At 38.7% G+C, this 20,792-nt stretch overlaps 1 protein-coding gene across 2 annotated transcripts; it reads left to right on the top strand.

Annotated features, from left to right (window-relative positions):
- The first annotated feature begins 13,297 nt into the window (after nucleotides 1-13,297).
- LOC128029413 (28S ribosomal protein S22, mitochondrial-like) lies at nucleotides 13,298-20,077 on the top strand. 2 transcript variants are annotated; one of them, XM_052617197.1, is made up of 8 exons: nucleotides 13,298-13,488; nucleotides 13,819-13,955; nucleotides 14,149-14,313; nucleotides 14,581-14,724; nucleotides 14,803-14,886; nucleotides 15,065-15,210; nucleotides 15,744-15,852; nucleotides 19,877-20,077. In XM_052617197.1, exons 1-8 carry the CDS (start codon nucleotides 13,353-13,355, stop codon nucleotides 19,964-19,966), a joined length of 1,011 nt encoding a protein of 336 aa, XP_052473157.1. In that variant the 5' UTR covers nucleotides 13,298-13,352; the 3' UTR covers nucleotides 19,967-20,077. The 2 variants fall into 2 exon arrangements, with proteins under 2 accessions (XP_052473157.1, XP_052473156.1); XM_052617196.1 differs by having other exon boundaries at nucleotides 13,338-13,488; nucleotides 13,824-13,955.
- Nucleotides 20,078-20,792: the final 715 nt, after the last annotated feature.

The following is a 20,792-nucleotide window of genomic DNA, read 5'->3' as shown; positions in this document are numbered from 1 at the left end:
TAGAATGTGACAGCACTGTCTGAAAACTATAAAGCTGTGCAAACCTCAAGTCTCTCTGTGGTGAGTTCTTCAGTTCCACTGTTGTGCGCTATTTTGAAGAAGTGAAGAATGGGGAAATAGAGAAAACACTTTGGCCAGCTTAAATCCTACTACAAGTATGCAAACAAATGTACTGAACAGAGTGTTAATTTTCATTCAAAGCCTGAGAAGACCAAAAGGATTTTATTCCCCCTTTATATAGTGAGAGTGGCAAACAGAAGGAGACAACGTTGGTAAATGACAGTCCCACAGAGTTTTGTTAAGGCTTTATAAAGGGAGAGGAGCAAGCGATGATCACAGGCGAGACAGAGGTGCAGGTAAGTTCAGTTGAGACTAAGCTGAGCAGTAACTGGTGGTTGAGACAACGTGCAGGCAGAATATGATGATGACAGACGATTGAGATCAGATCAGGTAAGTTCAATTGAAGCACAGTAGTGAACTACAAGACCAGACACTGATGTGGTGATGGGTAAGTGGCTTTATACTGTACTTTTGATGAGTGCAGACAGGTAAAGTTAATCATAATTCTGGGGATTGTGAATGAGTGGGTGGAGCTGAATGATCTGGCATTGCTGGTGACTCTGTGACAAGAAGAGTATTCTGCCATTAGTGAAACATTTAAACCCCACCTTTTAAATCACATTATTTTCCATATAATGTACATTATTGTTTCTCCTCTATGCCCCGCCTTTCTAAAACGCATCGATTTTTACAAGGCACATCTTTCTGAAAAAGTGAGGTTTGCTCTGATTGGCCAGCTATCCAGTGCGTTGTGATTGGCTGAATGCCTCAAGCTTGTGACCGAAATGGTACGCCTCTTAACATACTGTGATGACATATCCCAGGCGAGCACAAGATGCAGGCTGTGTTCGAAATGGCATACTTGCTTACTGCTTACAGCCCAGTACACATTTATATTTCAGTACATTATAAAAAAGTATGCAATAACAGTGTTTAAATTATCATGCTTAAAAAATATTATTAAATAAATGCAATTTTATTTGGACAAAAACCTCCCTACACACTGTATACTGCTATCCACCTAATAACAGTGAATTATTTATGAGATGTTTTATTTCCAAATTCAGATATTTCCTTTATTTATTTATTTTTTAAATAAATGCCTTTCTGATCTGATATGTGATGGGAAAAGGAGTAGCCTAGAACAACTTTGGTAAAGGGCAGCCTCGAGTGTTGGTCCACTGTGTTTTATGAGGTCCAAGGTCAACGAAGCCATATACCAGGAAGTTTTAGAGCACTTCATGCTTCCTGCTGCTGACCAACTTTATGGAGATGCAGATTTCATATTCCAACAGGACTTGGCACCTGAACACAATGCCAAAGCTACCAGTACCTAGTTTAAGGACCATGATATTCTTAATTGGCCAGCAAACTCTATGGGGTTTTGTGAAGAGGAAGATGCGATATGCCAGACCCAACAATGCAGAAGAGCTGGAGGCCACTATAAGAGCTACCTGGGCTCTCATAACACCTGAGCAGTGCCACAGACTGATCGACTACTGAATACTGAAGTATTTAGTGCTGTACATGCTCATACTTTTCATGATCATACTTTTCTCTGTATTTAGAAGTAATATTCTTATTTTCTGAGATACTGAATTTGAGATTTTCCTTAGCTGTCAGTTATAATTTTAGCTGTCAGTTATAATCTTAGCTGTCAGTTATCGAGCGTGGAAATGAACCAGGCTCTCCCCAGCCGCTCCAGCAGCTCGTCGACACGGGGCATCGGGTATCCATCGAACTCAGAGACCTCGTTAAGGTGGCGGAAGTCGTTACAGAACCGGAGGGTGCCGTCCGGCTTTGGGACCATGACTATGGGACTGGACCAGGGACTGCGGGAGGGCTCAATGACCCCCAACCTCAGCATCTCCTGAACCTCCCTTTCGACTGCGTGTCACCGGGCCTCCGGGATTCGGTAGGGCCGCTGTCACACGATGGTCCCTGGAGGTGTGCGCACGTCATGCTGAAGCACGTTGGTCCACCCGGGCCATGGGGAGAACACATCAGAGAATTGACTGACCAGATGATGGAGCTCCGTCTTCTGGGCGGCCGACAGTTGGGGGCTGATGTCAACAACCACGGGAGAGATTAATGTGCTATAGTTGACTTTCCTTAATTCGTCTTGGCCTTGGAGGTAGCAGTGATGGGCGAGGCGGTTGAGTTCGGCGGCTTGGGCACGGGCTGGCAACCGGCTGTTATATTCCCATGTCCGGAACAACTGGGCCGCGGTGATGGGAGACAGCCCTACACGGGCTAGGATTTCCTTCCGTAGCTCGTCGTACGATTCTCTTTGGCTCGCCGGCATGGAGAAATAGGCCTGCTGGGGTTCCCCTGTCAGCAACGAGCCAGTATCCGTGCCCAACTTTCGCGGGGCCAGTCCTAATAATGTTCCACGTCATCGTGGACGGTCATCTTCGGCAGGAGCTGGGTGGCTTGAGCGCGGGGATCCGGAAGCGGGACCCGCTGGGCAGCCACGAAGCGGAGAGTGGCGACTTCACGCTCCGTCTCTCCCTGCCGAGTAGCCATGTGCTCCACAATTTGCTGCTGTCGAATACTGATTTCCGTCAGGTGTTTAAGGAGTTCCTCCATGGCTGGGGGAGGAGTCACCGCCTTACAAAACACAGAGAAGGAAAAAAAAAAAAAATTGGTGAGTAAATGGAGTGGTGATGCCGGTGATTCTTCAGCAGTTTACCCGGATTCTCCACCAGTGTCGCGGGCTGAAGAATCACACAGCAGGCTGTAGTGAAAGTTTGAAGCCCCGGAGGGTGTATTTATTGGTGACAGTGATACTGAAGGTGCCAGAAGTGTCCTGTGCTCGTCCTCTGTGCTGTGTGATCCTGTTCGTCAGCCGGCTGAGTGCAAAGGGGAATCGGGGTCCGGTGCTCAGGTGGCGAGAAGAGATGATGCTGACCATCAGAGGACCTCAGATGATGCTGACCCTGAATCAACAACAGAACAAACTAATATTGCTACAAGTATCACTGCATCATTTAATAATTATTTATTTTTAATAATATTAATAATGTTCATCATCTGGCTGACTACGTCTTGTATACATTTTTCTACAAATCCTGTCATACGTGCACAAACTGACAGTCACCACTTATAAGCTATTACTAAATATTGTAGAAACATAATTTTCTGTAAAGTTGCTTTGTAAGGATTTGTATTGTAAAAAGCGCTATACAAATAAACTTGAATTGAATTGAATACATCATATAGCAAAACCAAAAAAAAACAAAAAAAAAAAAACATTGGCTACCTATGTGAGGAAAATGTTGGTGTCTGATAAATATTTGTTTTACTATGTTAATTAGGGCTTCTCCACAGACTCTGTATCAGGTTCATTATATTTTCTATATTTTCCTCACTTGACCGTTGCACCCGATCATAACCCTAAACAGAAACCTGTGCAAATCACTAGATTTATATATTAACATGATTTGACAGATTTATACGCTTTGTTTCCTAGTATAAGGTCCAAATATTTAAATATTAATAAAATAAATAAATCTTTAAAATGCAGGGCTATCATAGGCCTAATAATTTCAGCCATGTTTGGAGAACACAAAACATTTCTGCATTCATTCTTTGTTTAGATATTTTTAAGTCTAACTACAAACCATATTTAGAATACATTTCTCAGATCTTCCACTTGAGTTGTGAATCTACTGATTTCACATTTATCACCAAAGTTCATGTTTATCAAATATTTGACAAATTATTAGCAAATCTGACAATCTAAGTGTAATATTGTAATTAATTCTGAATTCAGATCAGATCATTTTTCCCTTCTCCCCCATGATGACGGCAACCATAACAGTGATGACTACTGTGATCATATATAATGACTACAGTGATCAAGTCATTTTTAGAATGTGACAGCACTGTCTGAAAACTATAAAGCTGTGCAAACCTCAAGTCTCTCTGTGGTGAGTTCTTCAGTTCCACTGTTGTGCGCTATTTTGAAGAAGTGAAGAATGGGGAAATAGAGAAAACACTTTGGCCAGCTTAAATCCTACTACAAGTATGCAAACAAATGTACTGAACAGAGTGTTAATTTTCATTCAAAGCCTGAGAAGACCAAAAGGATTTTATTCCCCCTTTATATAGTGAGAGTGGCAAACAGAAGGAGACAACGTTGGTAAATGACAGTCCCACAGAGTTTTGTTAAGGCTTTATAAAGGGAGAGGAGCAAGCGATGATCACAGGCGAGACAGAGGTGCAGGTAAGTTCAGTTGAGACTAAGCTGAGCAGTAACTGGTGGTTGAGACAACGTGCAGGCAGAATATGATGATGACAGACGATTGAGATCAGATCAGGTAAGTTCAATTGAAGCACAGTAGTGAACTACAAGACCAGACACTGATGTGGTGATGGGTAAGTGGCTTTATACTGTACTTTTGATGAGTGCAGACAGGTAAAGTTAATCATAATTCTGGGGATTGTGAATGAGTGGGTGGAGCTGAATGATCTGGCATTGCTGGTGACTCTGTGACAAGAAGAGTATTCTGCCATTAGTGAAACATTTACACCCCACCTTTTAAATCACATTATTTTCCATATAATGTACATTATTGTTTCTCCTCTATGCCCCGCCTTTCTAAAACGCATCGATTTTTACAAGGCACATCTTTCTGAAAAAGTGAGGTTTGCTCTGATTGGCCAGCTATCCAGTGCGTTGTGATTGGCTGAATGCCTCAAGCTTGTGACCGAAATGGTACGCCTCTTAACATACTGTGATGACATATCCCAGGCGAGCACAAGATGCAGGCTGTGTTCGAAATGGCATACTTGCTTACTGCTTACAGCCCAGTACACATTTATATTTCAGTACATTATAAAAAAGTATGCAATAACAGTGTTTAAATTATCATGCTTAAAAAATATTATTAAATAAATGCAATTTTATTTGGACAAAAACCTCCCTACACACTGTATACTGCTATCCACCTAATAACAGTGAATTATTTATGAGATGTTTTATTTCCAAATTCAGATATTTCCTTTATTTATTTTTTTTTTAAATAAATGCCTTTCTGATCTGATATGTGATGGGAAAAGGAGTAGCCTAGAACAACTTTGGTAAAGGGCAGCCTCGAGTGTTGGTCCACTGTGTTTTATGAGGTCCAAGGTCAACGAAGCCATATACCAGGAAGTTTTAGAGCACTTCATGCTTCCTGCTGCTGACCAACTTTATGGAGATGCAGATTTCATATTCCAACAGGACTTGGCACCTGAACACAATGCCAAAGCTACCAGTACCTAGTTTAAGGACCATGATATTCTTAATTGGCCAGCAAACTCTATGGGGTTTTGTGAAGAGGAAGATGCGATATGCCAGACCCAACAATGCAGAAGAGCTGGAGGCCACTATAAGAGCTACCTGGGCTCTCATAACACCTGAGCAGTGCCACAGACTGATCGACTACTGAATACTGAAGTATTTAGTGCTGTACATGCTCATACTTTTCATGATCATACTTTTCTCTGTATTTAGAAGTAATATTCTTATTTTCTGAGATACTGAATTTGAGATTTTCCTTAGCTGTCAGTTATAATCTTAGCTGTCAGTTATAATCTTAGCTGTCAGTTATCGAGCGTGGAAATGAACCAGGCTCTCCCCAGCCGCTCCAGCAGCTCGTCGACACGGGGCATCGGGTATCCATCGAACTCAGAGACCTCGTTAAGGTGGCGGAAGTCGTTACAGAACCGGAGGGTGCCGTCCGGCTTTGGGACCATGACTATGGGACTGGACCAGGGACTGCGGGAGGGCTCAATGACCACCAACCTCAGCATCTCCTGAACCTCCCTTTCGACTGCGTGTCACCGGGCCTCCGGGATTCGGTAGGGCCGCTGTCACACGATGGTCCCTGGAGGTGTGCGCACGTCATGCTGAAGCACGTTGGTCCACCCGGGCCATGGGGAGAACACATCAGAGAATTGACTGACCAGATGATGGAGCTCCGTCTTCTGGGCGGCCGACAGTTGGGGGCAGATGTCAACAACCACGGGAGAGATGGCGGCGAGTACGGCGACCTGAGTCCTCGTTCCCTCCCAGCGCTTCAGGAGATTAATGTGCTATAGTTGACTTTCCTTAATTCGTCTTGGCCTTGGAGGTAGCAGTGATGGGCGAGGCGGTTGAGTTCGGCGGCTTGGGCACGGGCTGGCAACCGGCTGTTATATTCCCATGTCCGGAACAACTGGGCCGCGGTGATGGGAGACAGCCCTACACGGGCCAGGATTTCCTTCCGTAGCTCGTCGTACGATTCTCTTTGGCTCGCCGGCATGGAGAAATAGGCCTGCTGGGGTTCCCCTGTCAGCAACGAGCCAGTATCCATGCCCAACTTTCGCGGGGCCAGTCCTAATAATGTTCCACGTCATCGTGGATGGTCATCTTCGGCAGGAGCTGGGTGGCTTGAGCGCGGGGATCCGGAAGCGGGACCCGCTGGGCAGCCACGAAGCGGAGAGTGGCGACTTCACGCTCCGTCTCTCCCTGCCGAGTAGCCATGTGCTCCACAATTTGCTGCTGTCGAATACTGATCTCCGTCAGGTGTTTAAGGAGTTCCTCCATGGCTGGGGGAGGAGTCACCGCCTTACAAAACACAGAGAAGGAAAAAAAAAAAAATTGGTGAGTAAATGGAGTGGTGATGCCGGTGATTCTTCAGCAGTTTACCCGCATTCTCCACCAGTGTCGCGGGCTGAAGAATCACACAGCAGGCTGTAGTGAAAGTTTGAAGCCCCGGAGGGTGTATTTATTGGTGACAGTGATACTGAAGGTGCCAGAAGTGTCCTGTGCTCGTCCTCTGTGCTGTGTGATCCTGTTCGTCAGCCGGCTGAGTGCAAAGGGGAATCGGGGTCCGGTGCTCAGGTGGCGGGCTGATCGGTCACTCGCTTTCTGGAGAGATAAGAGACACAACATTAGCTGGCTTTTCTGCTGGAGAGCTTTCTCACCCATGTCTTCTCGGGTGCAGCTTTTGTAGTTGTCCTCTGAGCGGTTTCAGCTGGGACCGATCAGCCCGCGGTGATGGTGTGCAGGTGGATCTCCTCTGTTGCCAGGGCGACGCTGATCGGTGCCTGGGACACGGCTCACAATACATATACATATATATATATATATATATATATATATATATATATATATATATATATATATATATTAGGGCTGTAAGTTATTACAATTTTTTATCTAATACATATACATATATTACATATACTCTTTTGGACCATGTGAATATTTGATGACAGAATAGTCATTTTTGGTTTGGTGATATTTTCTTAATTGCATTATTATTACTATGAAAATATACAATTATTTATTTAATGAAATGATACGCTAAATAATAAACTGCCAGTAGGTGGTGGTAAATTTCGTAATGATTAAGTCATCGAGTCATTTATTCATTCATTTGATTCGTTCAAAAGGCTGATTCATTCAGGAGTGAAGTAAAGGGTTATTTATGGTTCATTGGATCATTAGGCTTGTTCGACTTGAAGCGGTTCATCACCATCAGACCGATCGGTGTGTTACATCAAAGTACCGCTAGAGCTTAGCGAGCAGATGACTCCTTGTGCTTTGATGTCATTACAGATTGGTCTGTGCAGCACCATTTCAAATCCAACTCGACTATCGTTCAAAACGTGGATTAAGAAATGAAATGCCGCTGTGGTTTGCTCGGGGATGAATAGTTCTGACTTGTCTTTATATATTGGTTGGCAAAATTGAGCAAAACAGACAACATTGTGTCTAAAATAACACAATATTAACTTCTTAATTAACTATTGTATAAGATGAGTATTACATTTGCACTCGTGATATTTCTTAATATGAGACAAAAATTCAAACAGCGATATTTAGCCCCATATCTTGAATTTTAGGGATGTTTCCTATGCTTCATCATGCAGTAAGTTGTTGCCCTGCCTCATATTAGTCATTCAATCGACTGTATGAAATGGCAGATGATCCACATAGGTCTCGGGTGGGCAAGTGCATCAAATGCGTTAATAATTTTAACGCATTATTTTTCTCCATAATTAATGAATCTAATTAACACTCTCTCGCTCTCTCTCTCTCTCTCTCTCTATATATATATATATATATATATTTATATATAATTCAGTTCGATTTGGTTAACTGGTTCAAGGAGATCCGGTTAAATCGAATGATTCGTTCACGAACCGAACATCACTACACTCCAGTGTTGTGAACGCACTCACAACAGAAGTGGAAGATAAGACAATGCTGAATAAAGTCATCATTTTTGTTATTTTTGGAACAAAATGTATTTTCTAACGGACCCTCTGATGTCACATGGACTACTTTGAAGATGTTTTTATTACCTTTCTGGACATGGACAGTATACCGTACATACATTTTCAAATGGAAGGACAGAAAGCTCTCGGATTAAATCTAAAATGTCTTAAACTGTGTTCCAAAGATAAACGGAGTGAACTATTTTTGGGTGAACTAACCCTTTAAGCCAGAATTTTAATTTTACTACGGTAAAATAAATGTTCAGCTAATTTTGGTGCACATTTTTTTCTATACAATGTTGATATGGTAACTAATAAATTCTGTACATTTTTTTATGCTAGCATGTATAGAAATATTCAAACCACGTGTGTTACAACCATAGACTGTATAGTTACAACTAACCCCGCGTTACTTTGTGCCCCGCACTCCCCTACTACACAGATACATTTTTTTTTTTTTTTTTTCAATGTAATACCACTGGTAGCTGTGGTTTTTTGAGTACATGTTTTCAGTTGGTAAATTGAAGAATATTTATTTATTTATTTGTTTGAATGAATGAAAATGCTGGTAGGCTGATTGCGAAAATGCTGACCCTAAAATATTTTCTTAGAACTCTCCCGGATATAGTTTACTACATCTCCCAGCATTCCGATTGGTTCTTTGAAAGGTGGAAGTTCATTACACAGTCACAGTGATATCATTCACAGCAGAAAATGGACCAAGAGAAAGGCCAAGATATTATATGTATACAGGAAACTTGGCTTAAATCACAATATAACTTTCTAGTACAGGGTTATATTACTATTCGCAGGGATAGACATCAAGGGAATGGAGGTGGAGTAGCTACTTTTATAAAACAAGGAATTGGGTATATACAGTTGAGGTAGATAGGGATATAGAAGTTGTGGTGGTGGAAATATGGGAAGGATCACGGTGTATTAGAATAATTAATTTTTACAATCCATGAGATAGATTAAGTAAGGATATTCTAGAAAGTATAGGAGGGAATGGAAGTCAAAAAACGATGTGGTGATTTTAACGCTCACAGTTCAATATGGGGAAGTGCAAAAATCGAGCATCGCGTTAGTTCAGTCAGGTCACTTGAGTCACGCTTGCCAATCCAGTCTTGACACCTATCTCCTGCGGTCTATTTAAATTCCCATTATTCAGTGTCTATCCATCGCATTGCTGCTTGCAATTATCTCCCTCCTCCAACCCCAACTCCACCAACTGAACCTGTAATCTGATCTAATTTGTTCTTTCTTTACTGTGTCTTCATTGGAAGCAGTCTCCATGACATTTTGTTTACAATTATGTAATTAATTATGTATGCTTATGGTTCTGTTCTGTACCCCAGGGGGGTTTGTCTTGCTGCTTTCCCCGCTCTGTCCAAGCATGGCTGCATGGATAGGCGTGTGGAGTGTTGCCCAGAACATAACCATACCACCAACACTAACTGTATGCAATTATAATTGTCATTAAATATACTTGATGGAAGTGGTCCTGATTGAAACAGATTATAATGGTGAGATTATCAAAGATATGCTAGCTTGGGGAAGATTAGTGTGCATTAATGATGGAAGCCATACTAGAATTGATTTGTATAAGGAAAGGCATTCAGCATTAGATTTGACAATAGTCTCTGAAAGCTTAGCGAGTAAATGTGAATGGAAGGTACTAACACAAAGTACAATAGGAAGTGATCATTTTCCTATTTGCAGTAAAGTTGGAGTAGATATAGAACAAAGAATGGGGAGAAGAATGCTTAGGTGGAGGTTCAAGTAAGCGGACTGGGATAAGTATAAGGATTTATGTGAAAGCAAAATGAAGGAAATAAGTAAATGTATAGAAGATGTTGATGTTTTAATATAAAAATATGCAAAGTACTTCAGAGTACAGCTGAAGAAGTAATAGGTAAGAGGAAGGCAGGCAGCAGGAGGAAAGCTAGGTCATGGTGGAATGAAGAATGTAATGAGGCAATACAAATGAGAAATAAAGCACTCAAGAGGGTAAGAAGGTCACTTAACTTTAATGATTTAGTTAGTTATAAAAGGGCACAAGCTATAGTGAGAAGTTATTCGGATGTCTAAAAGAAATCATTGGAGGGATTTTTGTAATAGAATAGGGGAAGACATTGAAATAAGTGAGTAATGGAATATGATACGAAAGATGGGAGGGATACAAAGAGATTACAAACCACCTGTATTAGAATATAATAATTGACAAATTATATCTGAAAGCGGGAAAGCAGAGGTGTTTGCAGAAACATTCGTTAAAGTTCATAGTAATTCAAATTTATCAGAGGATGTGAGGAAAGCTAGGGACTAGATACTAAGTAAATATCCTCATTTATTGGAGGAAAAAGGACTTTCGGGTAGTACGTTGGATTCAGAATTTACCTTGTATGAAGTGAAAAAAGCGCTTGCAGGGGTTAAGCAAACATCTCCAGACAGAGACGACATTTGTTATGAGATTGGTAAAACATTTATCAGAGACAGCATTAGAGCCAATTTTGAGGCTTTTTAATAAGGTATGGGAGTCAGGAAAGTTACCAAATGACTGGAAGCATGGGGTCATAGTGCCAATTCCAAAACCAGGCAAGGATCATACACAGCCAAATAACTATAGACCTATAGCTTTAACATCTAATTTATGCAAAATAATGGAGCGTATGGTTATGGGTAGACTAGTGTATGTCATTGAAAGGGATAATATTTTATCACCTTACCAAAGTGGATTTAGGAAAGGATGTAATACAATGGACTCAGTACCCTGCCTGGAATCTGAAATAAGAAAGGCTCAGGTAAATAAGGAAGCTTTAGTTGGGGTATTTTTTGATGTCGAAAAGGCATATGACATGATGTGGAAAGAGGGACTTTTAATTAAGTTAGAAAATATGGAAATTAAAGGAAGAATGTATAACTGGATCAGGGATTTCCTGTTTAACAGAACTATACAAGTAAGAGTAAGTACTGCTTTTTCTCAGATACACACACAGTCCAATTCTGTTTAACATTATGATTAATGACATCTTTACAAAGGTTGTTAGGGGCATTGAAAGATCTTTATATGCAGATGATGGAGCGTTGTGGAAAAGAGGGTGTAATGTAAAGTATGTGGAAAAATGTTTGCAGAATGCCATTAAAATGGTAGAAAACTGTGCTAATGAATTGGGCTTTCGTTTTTCAGTAGATAAAACTCAGGTCATTTGTTTTCGCAAAAAGGAAAAGTAACCCTACCATTAACATTAAATTATATGGACAAGAAGTGAAGCAGTTGTGAGGTTTCTAGGTATATGGATGGATTTGAAACTGAATTTTAGTATACATATACAGAAACTGGTTGATAAATGCAAAAAAGCTAAATATTATGAGGTGTTTAAGCAGGAGTTGATTGGGGAGCAAGTCGTCAGTCCCTTAAAATAATATATTGTGCCCTAATAAGATCGGCAATAGATTATGGCATTGTGGTATATTGCACTGCATCCAAAACACAACTCGTAAAACTAGAGGCAATTCAGTCACACAAGCTATGCAAATTTGTTGTGGAGCGTTTAGATCCTCCCCAATATCTGCAGTGCAAGTAGAGATGGGCTAATGCCTCAAGCAATTCGTAGGCTTAAGTTAAAGATGAGGTATTTCATAAACATAAAGGGACGCTCGGACAGTCACCCAGTTAAAATGGTGTTGGAGGACTGTTGGGAATATGGACATAAAAAGTTATCAAGTTTTGGATGGAAGGCCAAGTGAGGAAGCCCGGAGAATAGGATTAAGTGATTTCAATGTTGCCCCTAATGTGGCTTGGTCAGCAATTCCTCCTTGGCTTTTCCCAATGCATTTGATTGATATCCATTTGCTTAAAGAAAAGCATAACAATACAAATGGATTAGAAAATCTAGGTATACAGCAATACATAGATCAAACTTATTATAGTGCAGTGCAAATATATACTGATGCTTCAAAAGACCCAGAATTTGGGAAAACAGCAGTAGCGGTATATATTCCACTTTTAACATTAGAATGTCAAAAAGAACTTCAGGTCATATTTCGGTATTCACTGCAGAAATAATAGCAATATGTCTAGCACTTCAGTGGATAGAAGAAATACAACCAACAAAGGCAGTGATTTGTACAGATTCTCTATCATCTCTAAATAACTAGGAAGGTGGAACATCATCAGCAAGGCAAGACATGATAAATGAAGTAATGCAGAGTCTCTACAGAACAAGACAGTATGGAATTCTGGTAAATCTTGTATGGGCTCCATCGCATAGTGTGAAAGGAAATGAGGAGGCTGACAATCTGGCTAAAAAGGCATTAAATCATTCACAAATTGACGTTGAAGTGGCATCAAGTAAAACAGAAATTAAAGTGATAATAGCGAAACAAATGCAGGAAATTTGGCAGAAGGAATGGAATGAAGGAACAAAAGGTAGACATGTTTACTGCATTCAAGAAAAAGTTGGTTCAGAGAGAAGAAGATTCGGAAACAGGAAAGAGGACGTTTTAGTCACAAGGATGCGTATTGGACATTTTTTATTTAATCATTGCTTATAAAGAATTGGTAAACATGAGAATGGAAATTGTGATAAATGTGGGTTAGCTGAAACTGTAGAACATGTGCTTATGGAATGCAAAGCTTATGAAAGAAAGCGGTCCCAGCTAAGAAACGCTTTAAGAAATATAGAAATCAATGAGCAGACACTTCAGGTTCTCCTAGGAGAATGTACCAAACAATCAAGAATTTATCATGAGTTATTTATATTTTTAAAGAAAACAGGATTATCTAATAGGATGTAAAACTTCCTGCTGTGTAAACTCTTATATAACCTTAAATTATTATTATAATTTATTTATTCTATTTATTTATTTATTTATTTTTATTATTATATATATATATATATTTTTTTTTTTTTTGAAAGAGTAGATCTAGCTTAAACTTCCTTTCAATATGAGCTTCACACTCCATTTCAGTAGGTGGCGGCAATGCACCTTTTAAGTTGGTCTGCCAACAGCCATAAAATCCTAGAAGAAGAAGAATGATTCACAGCATGGCTGCATTCAGTTTTACAAGGTGCTTAGTAAGGTCTTACTTTTGTGTTAAATGTGTAGATCATGTGCAAACGCGTTTGCAGGCTACGACGCGAATGTTCTGTGTATCTGCATCACGCAGCAGTAAGTATAGTAAATGTGTACTGTTAAATGTGACGTTGGTTACATGCTTCACAATAGTGTAGAGTTGACCTTGTATATCACGTTTAATGTTTTGTAGTTTTAATGTGCTTTGTGAATATGATAATTTAAGTATATAAATAGTATGGTATATTAATTCAAAGTATATATATTTATTATCATGCTAAAACATACAGTAACTGTTCCATACAGCCACATACGTTTGAGTATAAGCATAATTTCAGTCGATCAGTGTTTATTTAACTTTTGTTTTTGTTTTTTTTGTTTTTTTTTGCTCCCCTCTTCTTCCAATCTTCGTTGATGTATCTTAAGCTCAGTTCACAGATACAGAGGTTCAAGAGATTCTGACCAAAATCACAGGTCTGGACCTGAAGAAAGTGTTCCAACCCAAAAGACAGCAGCTAACGCCACCAAAATACAAGCTTATGACAGACAAAGAATTAGAGGAGGTGAGACTTTTCGTGATGGGGTGGAATTTGTGAGAAGATGGTAATGTTAGGATGGGGTTAATGAGGGGCTGAGATACATGATGAAATGGAAAGAGATTCAGAATGGTGTTTGGTAATAACATGAGATTTATTGTGTGATTGTACAGTTATTCTGCTGGTCTCAATTGGGTTTATGTGTTCTGCTGCTGAGCAGGCAGTGCTTAAGGCAGAGGAACAGGCAAAACATCTGCTGAAGATGCCACCAGTCCTGCCTGAGAGGAAGCCTATAAATGATGTGCTCTCTGAAGATCAGATGCTAGAAGGCATGGATACCGCTAAATACGTCTTCACCGACATCAACTTCAACGTCCCGCATCGAGTAAGAAAAAGCCATTGTGACCAAGTTTATCATGTCTGTGTTGTGTATACTTTCATTTTACATGTATTGAAAGTTTTTGTTGTTCTAGGTAAAAACTGGAATAAGGCATTATTTACTGTAGTTTCGTGGTAATTTTCTGATATTTTAATGCAATTTCAGACAGAACTTTTTGTGTGTATACAGAGGTACTGTGTTATTTCTTGCCTATTTTACTTATCTTCTCTTTCATACTGTTGGAATTTTGCCGCACTCACCATTATTCCACAGGAAAGATTTATAGTTGTGCGAGAGCCCAGTGGAACCCTAAGAAAAGCAACATGGAATGAAAGAGATAGGATAATACAAGTTTATTTCCCCAAAGAGGGTCGCAAGATCACACCACCACCCATCTTTAAGGAAGAAAACCTTAGGGTATGGAATGTGCAAAAGCAGATTAGGTCTGATCAATTTGCACATGTATTTATTTCTGACAAGTGTGTCTTTCTACAGGTGGTCTTTGAACAGGATAGACACGAAGATGTGCTAAACCAATGTGTTGTCCAATTTGAGCCAGACTCTGCAGAATTTAAGAATGTGAGTTGCTGACAGACAGATGTATAGAAGTCAGGATTGGATGATAAGCTGTACCAGAGCATGAAAACATGTTATTCCATATTTTTCAGGGAGTGCTCTGCTTGTCACTTATTTTCTGTATACTTCAGAGGAAATAGTTGTTGTAGAACTAATTAATAATAGTTATTTGGTCTTTCAGGTGCTCATGCTGACCTATGAGGACATTGAAAAGCATGGGAAATACGATCTGCTCAGATCTACACGGTTCTTCGGTGGTTTGGCCTGGCATCTAGTTAATGGAAGACGAATTGATGGCCTTCTTGTGGACATGTTGCAGAGAGACCTGTGAGTATGTGTAAGAAAAAATGAATTTTGTGGGTTCAGTGCAGAGCAGATGCAGGCAGGTTTTTCACAAAAAAAAAAGAAGAAAATTTTGTTTTTTTGGAAGGACGGAAACACTTTGAGTAATGCATTTGCACTGAAAGTCTATTGGACAAGTGTACCGGAGGGTTTAAAAGTAGAAATTAATCCTGTATTATTGACGGTTTATGCCATAGCAATGTTTATTTTTGGTGTATAAATTGTTGTCTTTTCAAAGTGTGTCATCAAGTGAACACAATTGCATTGCTTTTAGAATTCAGTAGAGTTTGCCCTTGTAAAATGTGCTTCATAAATACTTACATCATATCACTTTCTGGTATCCTTGCATGTACATATGAAAGGAAAATTAAGAAACCACAAAAGAAGAAAGATCAGTGAACATCAGTAAAGCTTTGAGGGAGCTTCAATCTTTAAAACTCTTTGAAGTTTAAATTATGTATTGTGTTGTGAGAAGTCTGGTTGCTTTGCATGATGATCATGTGTTGTCATGGTTACAGAATGCAGGATGCAGTGAGGCTGGTGCGTCTGTTTAACTTGGTTCATCCTCAGAGTGAGTCTGCACAGCATGCTCAAAGACAACAGGCCACTGACCTGAACCTGCTCAAGGTGAATACATAGTACAACATAGTCTTAGAGGTTTTTTGTGCATTTCAATTCCACATCTGTTACTGGGGCAACACATTTGAACAACAGTTCAAACAACTACATATAATGGTTTGCAATTTTGTTATTACCATTTACCAAAAAATGTAATTTAGTTACTGTGAGCTCCCATGACCTCGTGTGTGTGTGTATGTGCGTGTATATATATTTGTTTTTACAAAAACCTTTAGACTGTGAGCCATTTTTTGAAGAATATGTGTAAGTTAGGGCTGTCAAAATAGTTCAATTAAACTAAAAATTGTAACTGATTGCTCAGATTCCTGTTATTTATGATTTACACATATAATCATAAATATATTGAATCTCCAAATGTTATTTATGTAAAGTCCAGTTGTCACTGTTATCTAACTATTAACTATGACGTTTGCCTCTGTAAACTCCACGTTTGCTGGTGATTAATAGTTAGCAACGCAGTTGTTAAGTTTAGGTATGGGGTAGGTTTAAGGGATCTAAAATTTAGTCACGCAAAATAAAAAAAGGCATTCATATGTGCTTTGTAAGTACTAAACAGCCAACATTATAAATAATGTGTATGCTGGATAATAGTAAGAATTGGGCCTTAAAATCAATCAACTCAGAATCTAACAGTGCATTGTTAAACAGAATGCTAGTTTATCCACCAATATACTACAAATATTTACTCAAGTAGCACTGTTTAGCCATGTCATTCAATTCACATACCTGCAGAAGAGATCAGCAGAGCCAGTCTGCAAAACTTTGGAGCTGGGGCCCGTTTTTCGTATGTCGCTTATTACATCCGAGATCAAATGACACATCCAAGATGATATCATCGTGCTAATCATGATCCGGCTAACCATGAACCTTGTGTATGATTAGTATCGCTGGATTGAGTTATCTGAGATAATTGCGCATTCATGTGTTGGCTTAAAAGGGGATATGTATCGATACTCGAAACCATGATCAGCAGTGCAGCGATTGGCTGGTGGCAAGACTGCAATGTAATGACGTCATATAATTTAAAACGACACCTGACGAAAAACTTGACAAATTTCTGGACTTTTTTAAGGAAACAGCCAAGCAAACAAAACTACATAAATGTCATAATAGATACATGAAAGAGATAATAGATACATGTTTTTATTTTATTAGAAATTCTTTCATGATTCCCAATTATTTAGATTCACAATTTATAATAGTTGCGCAGTCTTTACATTTTTTATTTCAATGTAGAAATTACCTATTCATTTCATTTTATATTTGGACAGATTTGTTACGTGACAGCATTAATGTAAGTTTCTTAAGGGTCAATATCATGTTATCTGCATCTCCTGCGCTCCATCAAGCCACTTATAATAGCAGTCATCACTCAAAATAATGCACGACTCTATTTTCTGTGTAGCATGTGTGTAAGACTCTAATACAATTATGAAGTAATAATTTTATGAAAAATAAATATTTCAGTGAGTAAAACTGGCTATCTATAGTAGGCTGTTATGGACTACACAGCATTTTTATATTATTTAAAAAAAAAATTTTTTTATGAATATTATTTTAAATTATTGTCCCTGGATCAGTACGATACTCTTGTAACAAAGTAGCGGTGGTAGCAGACATATTTTGAGTATCAGTTGAAAAGAAGCGATCTGATCCTGTTTACATGAAATAAGCCTGCTCCGAAGAGCTTCGAAGAACCAAACGATCCAAGATCACGCAAAATCGTCAACATTCAAATCCAGCTAACTGAGTTAACGACGTACGAAGAACGGGCCCCTGATCAGTCTCTGTTGAAAAAGCACTCTCACAATAAAGCTATGTGCTTTTGACAACTCTGGAAACAGAATGAGGGGTCAGGCCCAGACTACACCACTTCCCATTTCCCATAAGCAATGTAAAGATATTGTAAATGTAAAGATTCCGTGTGAACCAACAGCAGTTACTACCAGGGTTATTATCGTTAATTGAAACTAAAAACATAAAACAATTCATTACTTGAAATAAAATAAAATGAAAATAAGTTGCCAATGCAAAATTTCTAATTTTCATTAAAGTATTAATCCCAAAGAAATTAACTAACTACAAATTAAAATGTAATAAAAATATACAATATACAAATATACATAAATGATAAAAATTTAATTAAATTAAAATTAAGTATTTTTAAAAAATGTAAATACTACAAAATTTATAACCAGTATATTAATGATACTTAAAATAACACTGGTTAGTACACAAAATACATACATCAAAGGTATAAATGGCAGTTCAAAAACCACTGGTACTGTTGGAACAAATTTGAGCCAGCTAAACTAAACCAGGTGAACATTTAAAGGGTTAGTTTACTCAAAAAGGAAAATTGTATTAATAAAATAAATAAATTACTCACCCTCAAGTAGGGCTGCACGATATTGGGAAAAAATTACATTGCGATATTAAATTTTTCTGCGATATATATTGCGATATGAAATCAAATTTTTCTTACAAACAAAAATGGGGTGAGCACACTTACATTCTCATTTTAAATGATTTAAACATCGACATTATCGTGTCAATTGATTAATATGCGCGAGGGAGAGAGCGCAAGACAGCGCTGTTTGAAGACATTGGGCGTGCGGCTGGGGCTCGCTCTCTCTCTCTTTCTCTCTTGCACGCGCTCTCTCTCTCACGCGTGCTCTTTCTCTCAGTCCGGTGACAGGTGCAATGTTTGAAAATCTATAATTATTAATTTATTTTTAAATTACATTTATATCTGAATATATGTCAACCTATAGACTTTCAAACATCTAAGTGTCATGAATTAATATGTATCTGTGTACAAAATGACATATAAACATATTTTCCTATTCTATTTTGCCTGGAAATGCTTCCAGCAAGCTTGCGTGTTGCCTGAAAAATAGGCGTCGGTTCTATTTCTAGCATGCACGTGTTTTCCGCGCAGCTCGAGCCGCGCCTGAGACGCGTGTCTCACGCAGGCAGTCTGCAAGCTCTAACCTGTTAACATGGGAGCCGAATTAAAAACAGACACGCCACGCAGCTGAGACGCTTGCGCCACGCATCCAGTGTGTTCCGGCCGCGCGCTCGCGGTCTCTCTCTCTCTCTCGCGCTCTCTGGCCCATTCAGTTAATGATTAACGTTTTAACTACGACAGCCTACTGTACATCGCACATCCTGTGATGTGACTATCATGGATTCGTACATCGCGATATCGATGCTTAAACGACACATCGTGCAACCCTACCCTCAAGTCATCCTAGGTGTATATGACTTTCTTCTTTCAGATGAATCCAGTTGAGTTATATTAAATTTTGTCTCTGATCTTTGTATCTGTTTAATGGCACACAGCGGATGTTTCAGTGCTTCAGTCCAAAAGAAGTGCAATAAAAAGCCCCCATCCATAATAATAAAAAAGTGTATTACATGGCTCTGGGGGATGAACAAAGTCCTCCTGTAGCAAATAGATGCATTTTTGTAAGAAAAATAATCATATTCGAACAGTGAGAGCAAGCTAAATTAAATTATTGCATTTCAAAAGGTTTATTTGTTTTTGTTTTTTGTTTTTTACAAAAATGTATAAATTCACTACAGGAGGCCTTTGTTCAGCCCCCAGAGTCGTGTGAGACACTGTATTTATTTATTTAAATGGATGGGCGATTTTTATTTCACTTCTTTTGGACTGAAGCACTGCAACACCCGCTGAGTGCCATTGAGGGTGAGTAATTTATGACCAAATTTTATTTTTGGGTAAGCTAACCCATTAAGGCAGTGAAAACAAAGATCACAGTAGGTTTAGGTTATAATCAGCCGGAGGCTTTATTTTTGCCATATTAAAGTTTGTTCAAAAGTCATGTCAAATATAGACCAAGAATAATATATAAATGATTCAAATCCAAAAGTAAAATGCTCGCAGTAATCTTTGTTGTTGTTTTAAAGATAGGCTTATGGTTATAAGTTTTATACATATGTTCATGTCTGATGTTTTTCCTGTCTTTATTTTCATCTTATTTTTTAGATATATGCCCAGTATGAGTCAAACAGAGCTGGATTCATCGAGTTGGCGGTGCAAACCTATGAACAGACCGAAGCGCCGAGCTCTTTTTAAACACATTGGTGTTTAAACACTGGAAGTATCTGTCACGTAATTCAATTGTTGATGGACAGTTTTTAAATATGTAGTCATTCTGTACATAATAAAGAAATCTTTTGTATAGAAGGTCTCAGTTTCTTTATTTAAATATTAACAGTTTCTTTCACATTTTTCACAATGTAGACATCAGAGTAGTTCTGTCTTTGCTCCGAAAAACAGGTTCTCCTACTTCAAATGCACACTACTGATTGAGCAAATAGCTGGCATGGCTGAGTGCTCAAACACACAAAGATTTAAAAGCACCAGAACACTTTTCTCTGCACATGTTATAGGATAGATTATTTTTCATATTAAAAATGATTTTGTTGAATGCCTTGAGTAAATTACTCATTCTTGACGTTGTTATCAAGTAACCATTAATTGAATCAGTCTCATAGTCCAACTCATTACACATCTACTGTAGATGGGGCAAAACCAGTAAATGTAGACTAAAAAAAACATTATACAGTTTGCATGAATCTGTATTGACCCCCGTCATAAGATCTAATTTCATTCGTGAAAATAACCATTTATACGGTAAAAATGTGTCAAAGTGTTATAAATGCCATGTTTGCTAAGTAATGTCTTGTTTATACTGTATTAAAGCTAACTAACATTGTATCAGGGAAATAATTACTTTGTGTTACATGCATCTGTTATATACAGTTTAGATCAAAATTAGAAAACAATCTATAAATCTTTGATTTTTGTTTTTAAATGTTCAATGCTGAAAAAAATTAAGGAATACAGCTGTCGGAAATTAGTAGGAAGTGTAGAGGCCCATGATTTGAATGACTTCTGC

This window comes from Carassius gibelio, chromosome A15 (assembly GCF_023724105.1).
Source record: "Carassius gibelio isolate Cgi1373 ecotype wild population from Czech Republic chromosome A15, carGib1.2-hapl.c, whole genome shotgun sequence".
NCBI lineage: Eukaryota > Metazoa > Chordata > Actinopteri > Cypriniformes > Cyprinidae > Carassius > Carassius gibelio.
Note: the sequence above shows the minus strand (reverse complement) of the source record. Positions and strands in the feature narration are given on the sequence as shown.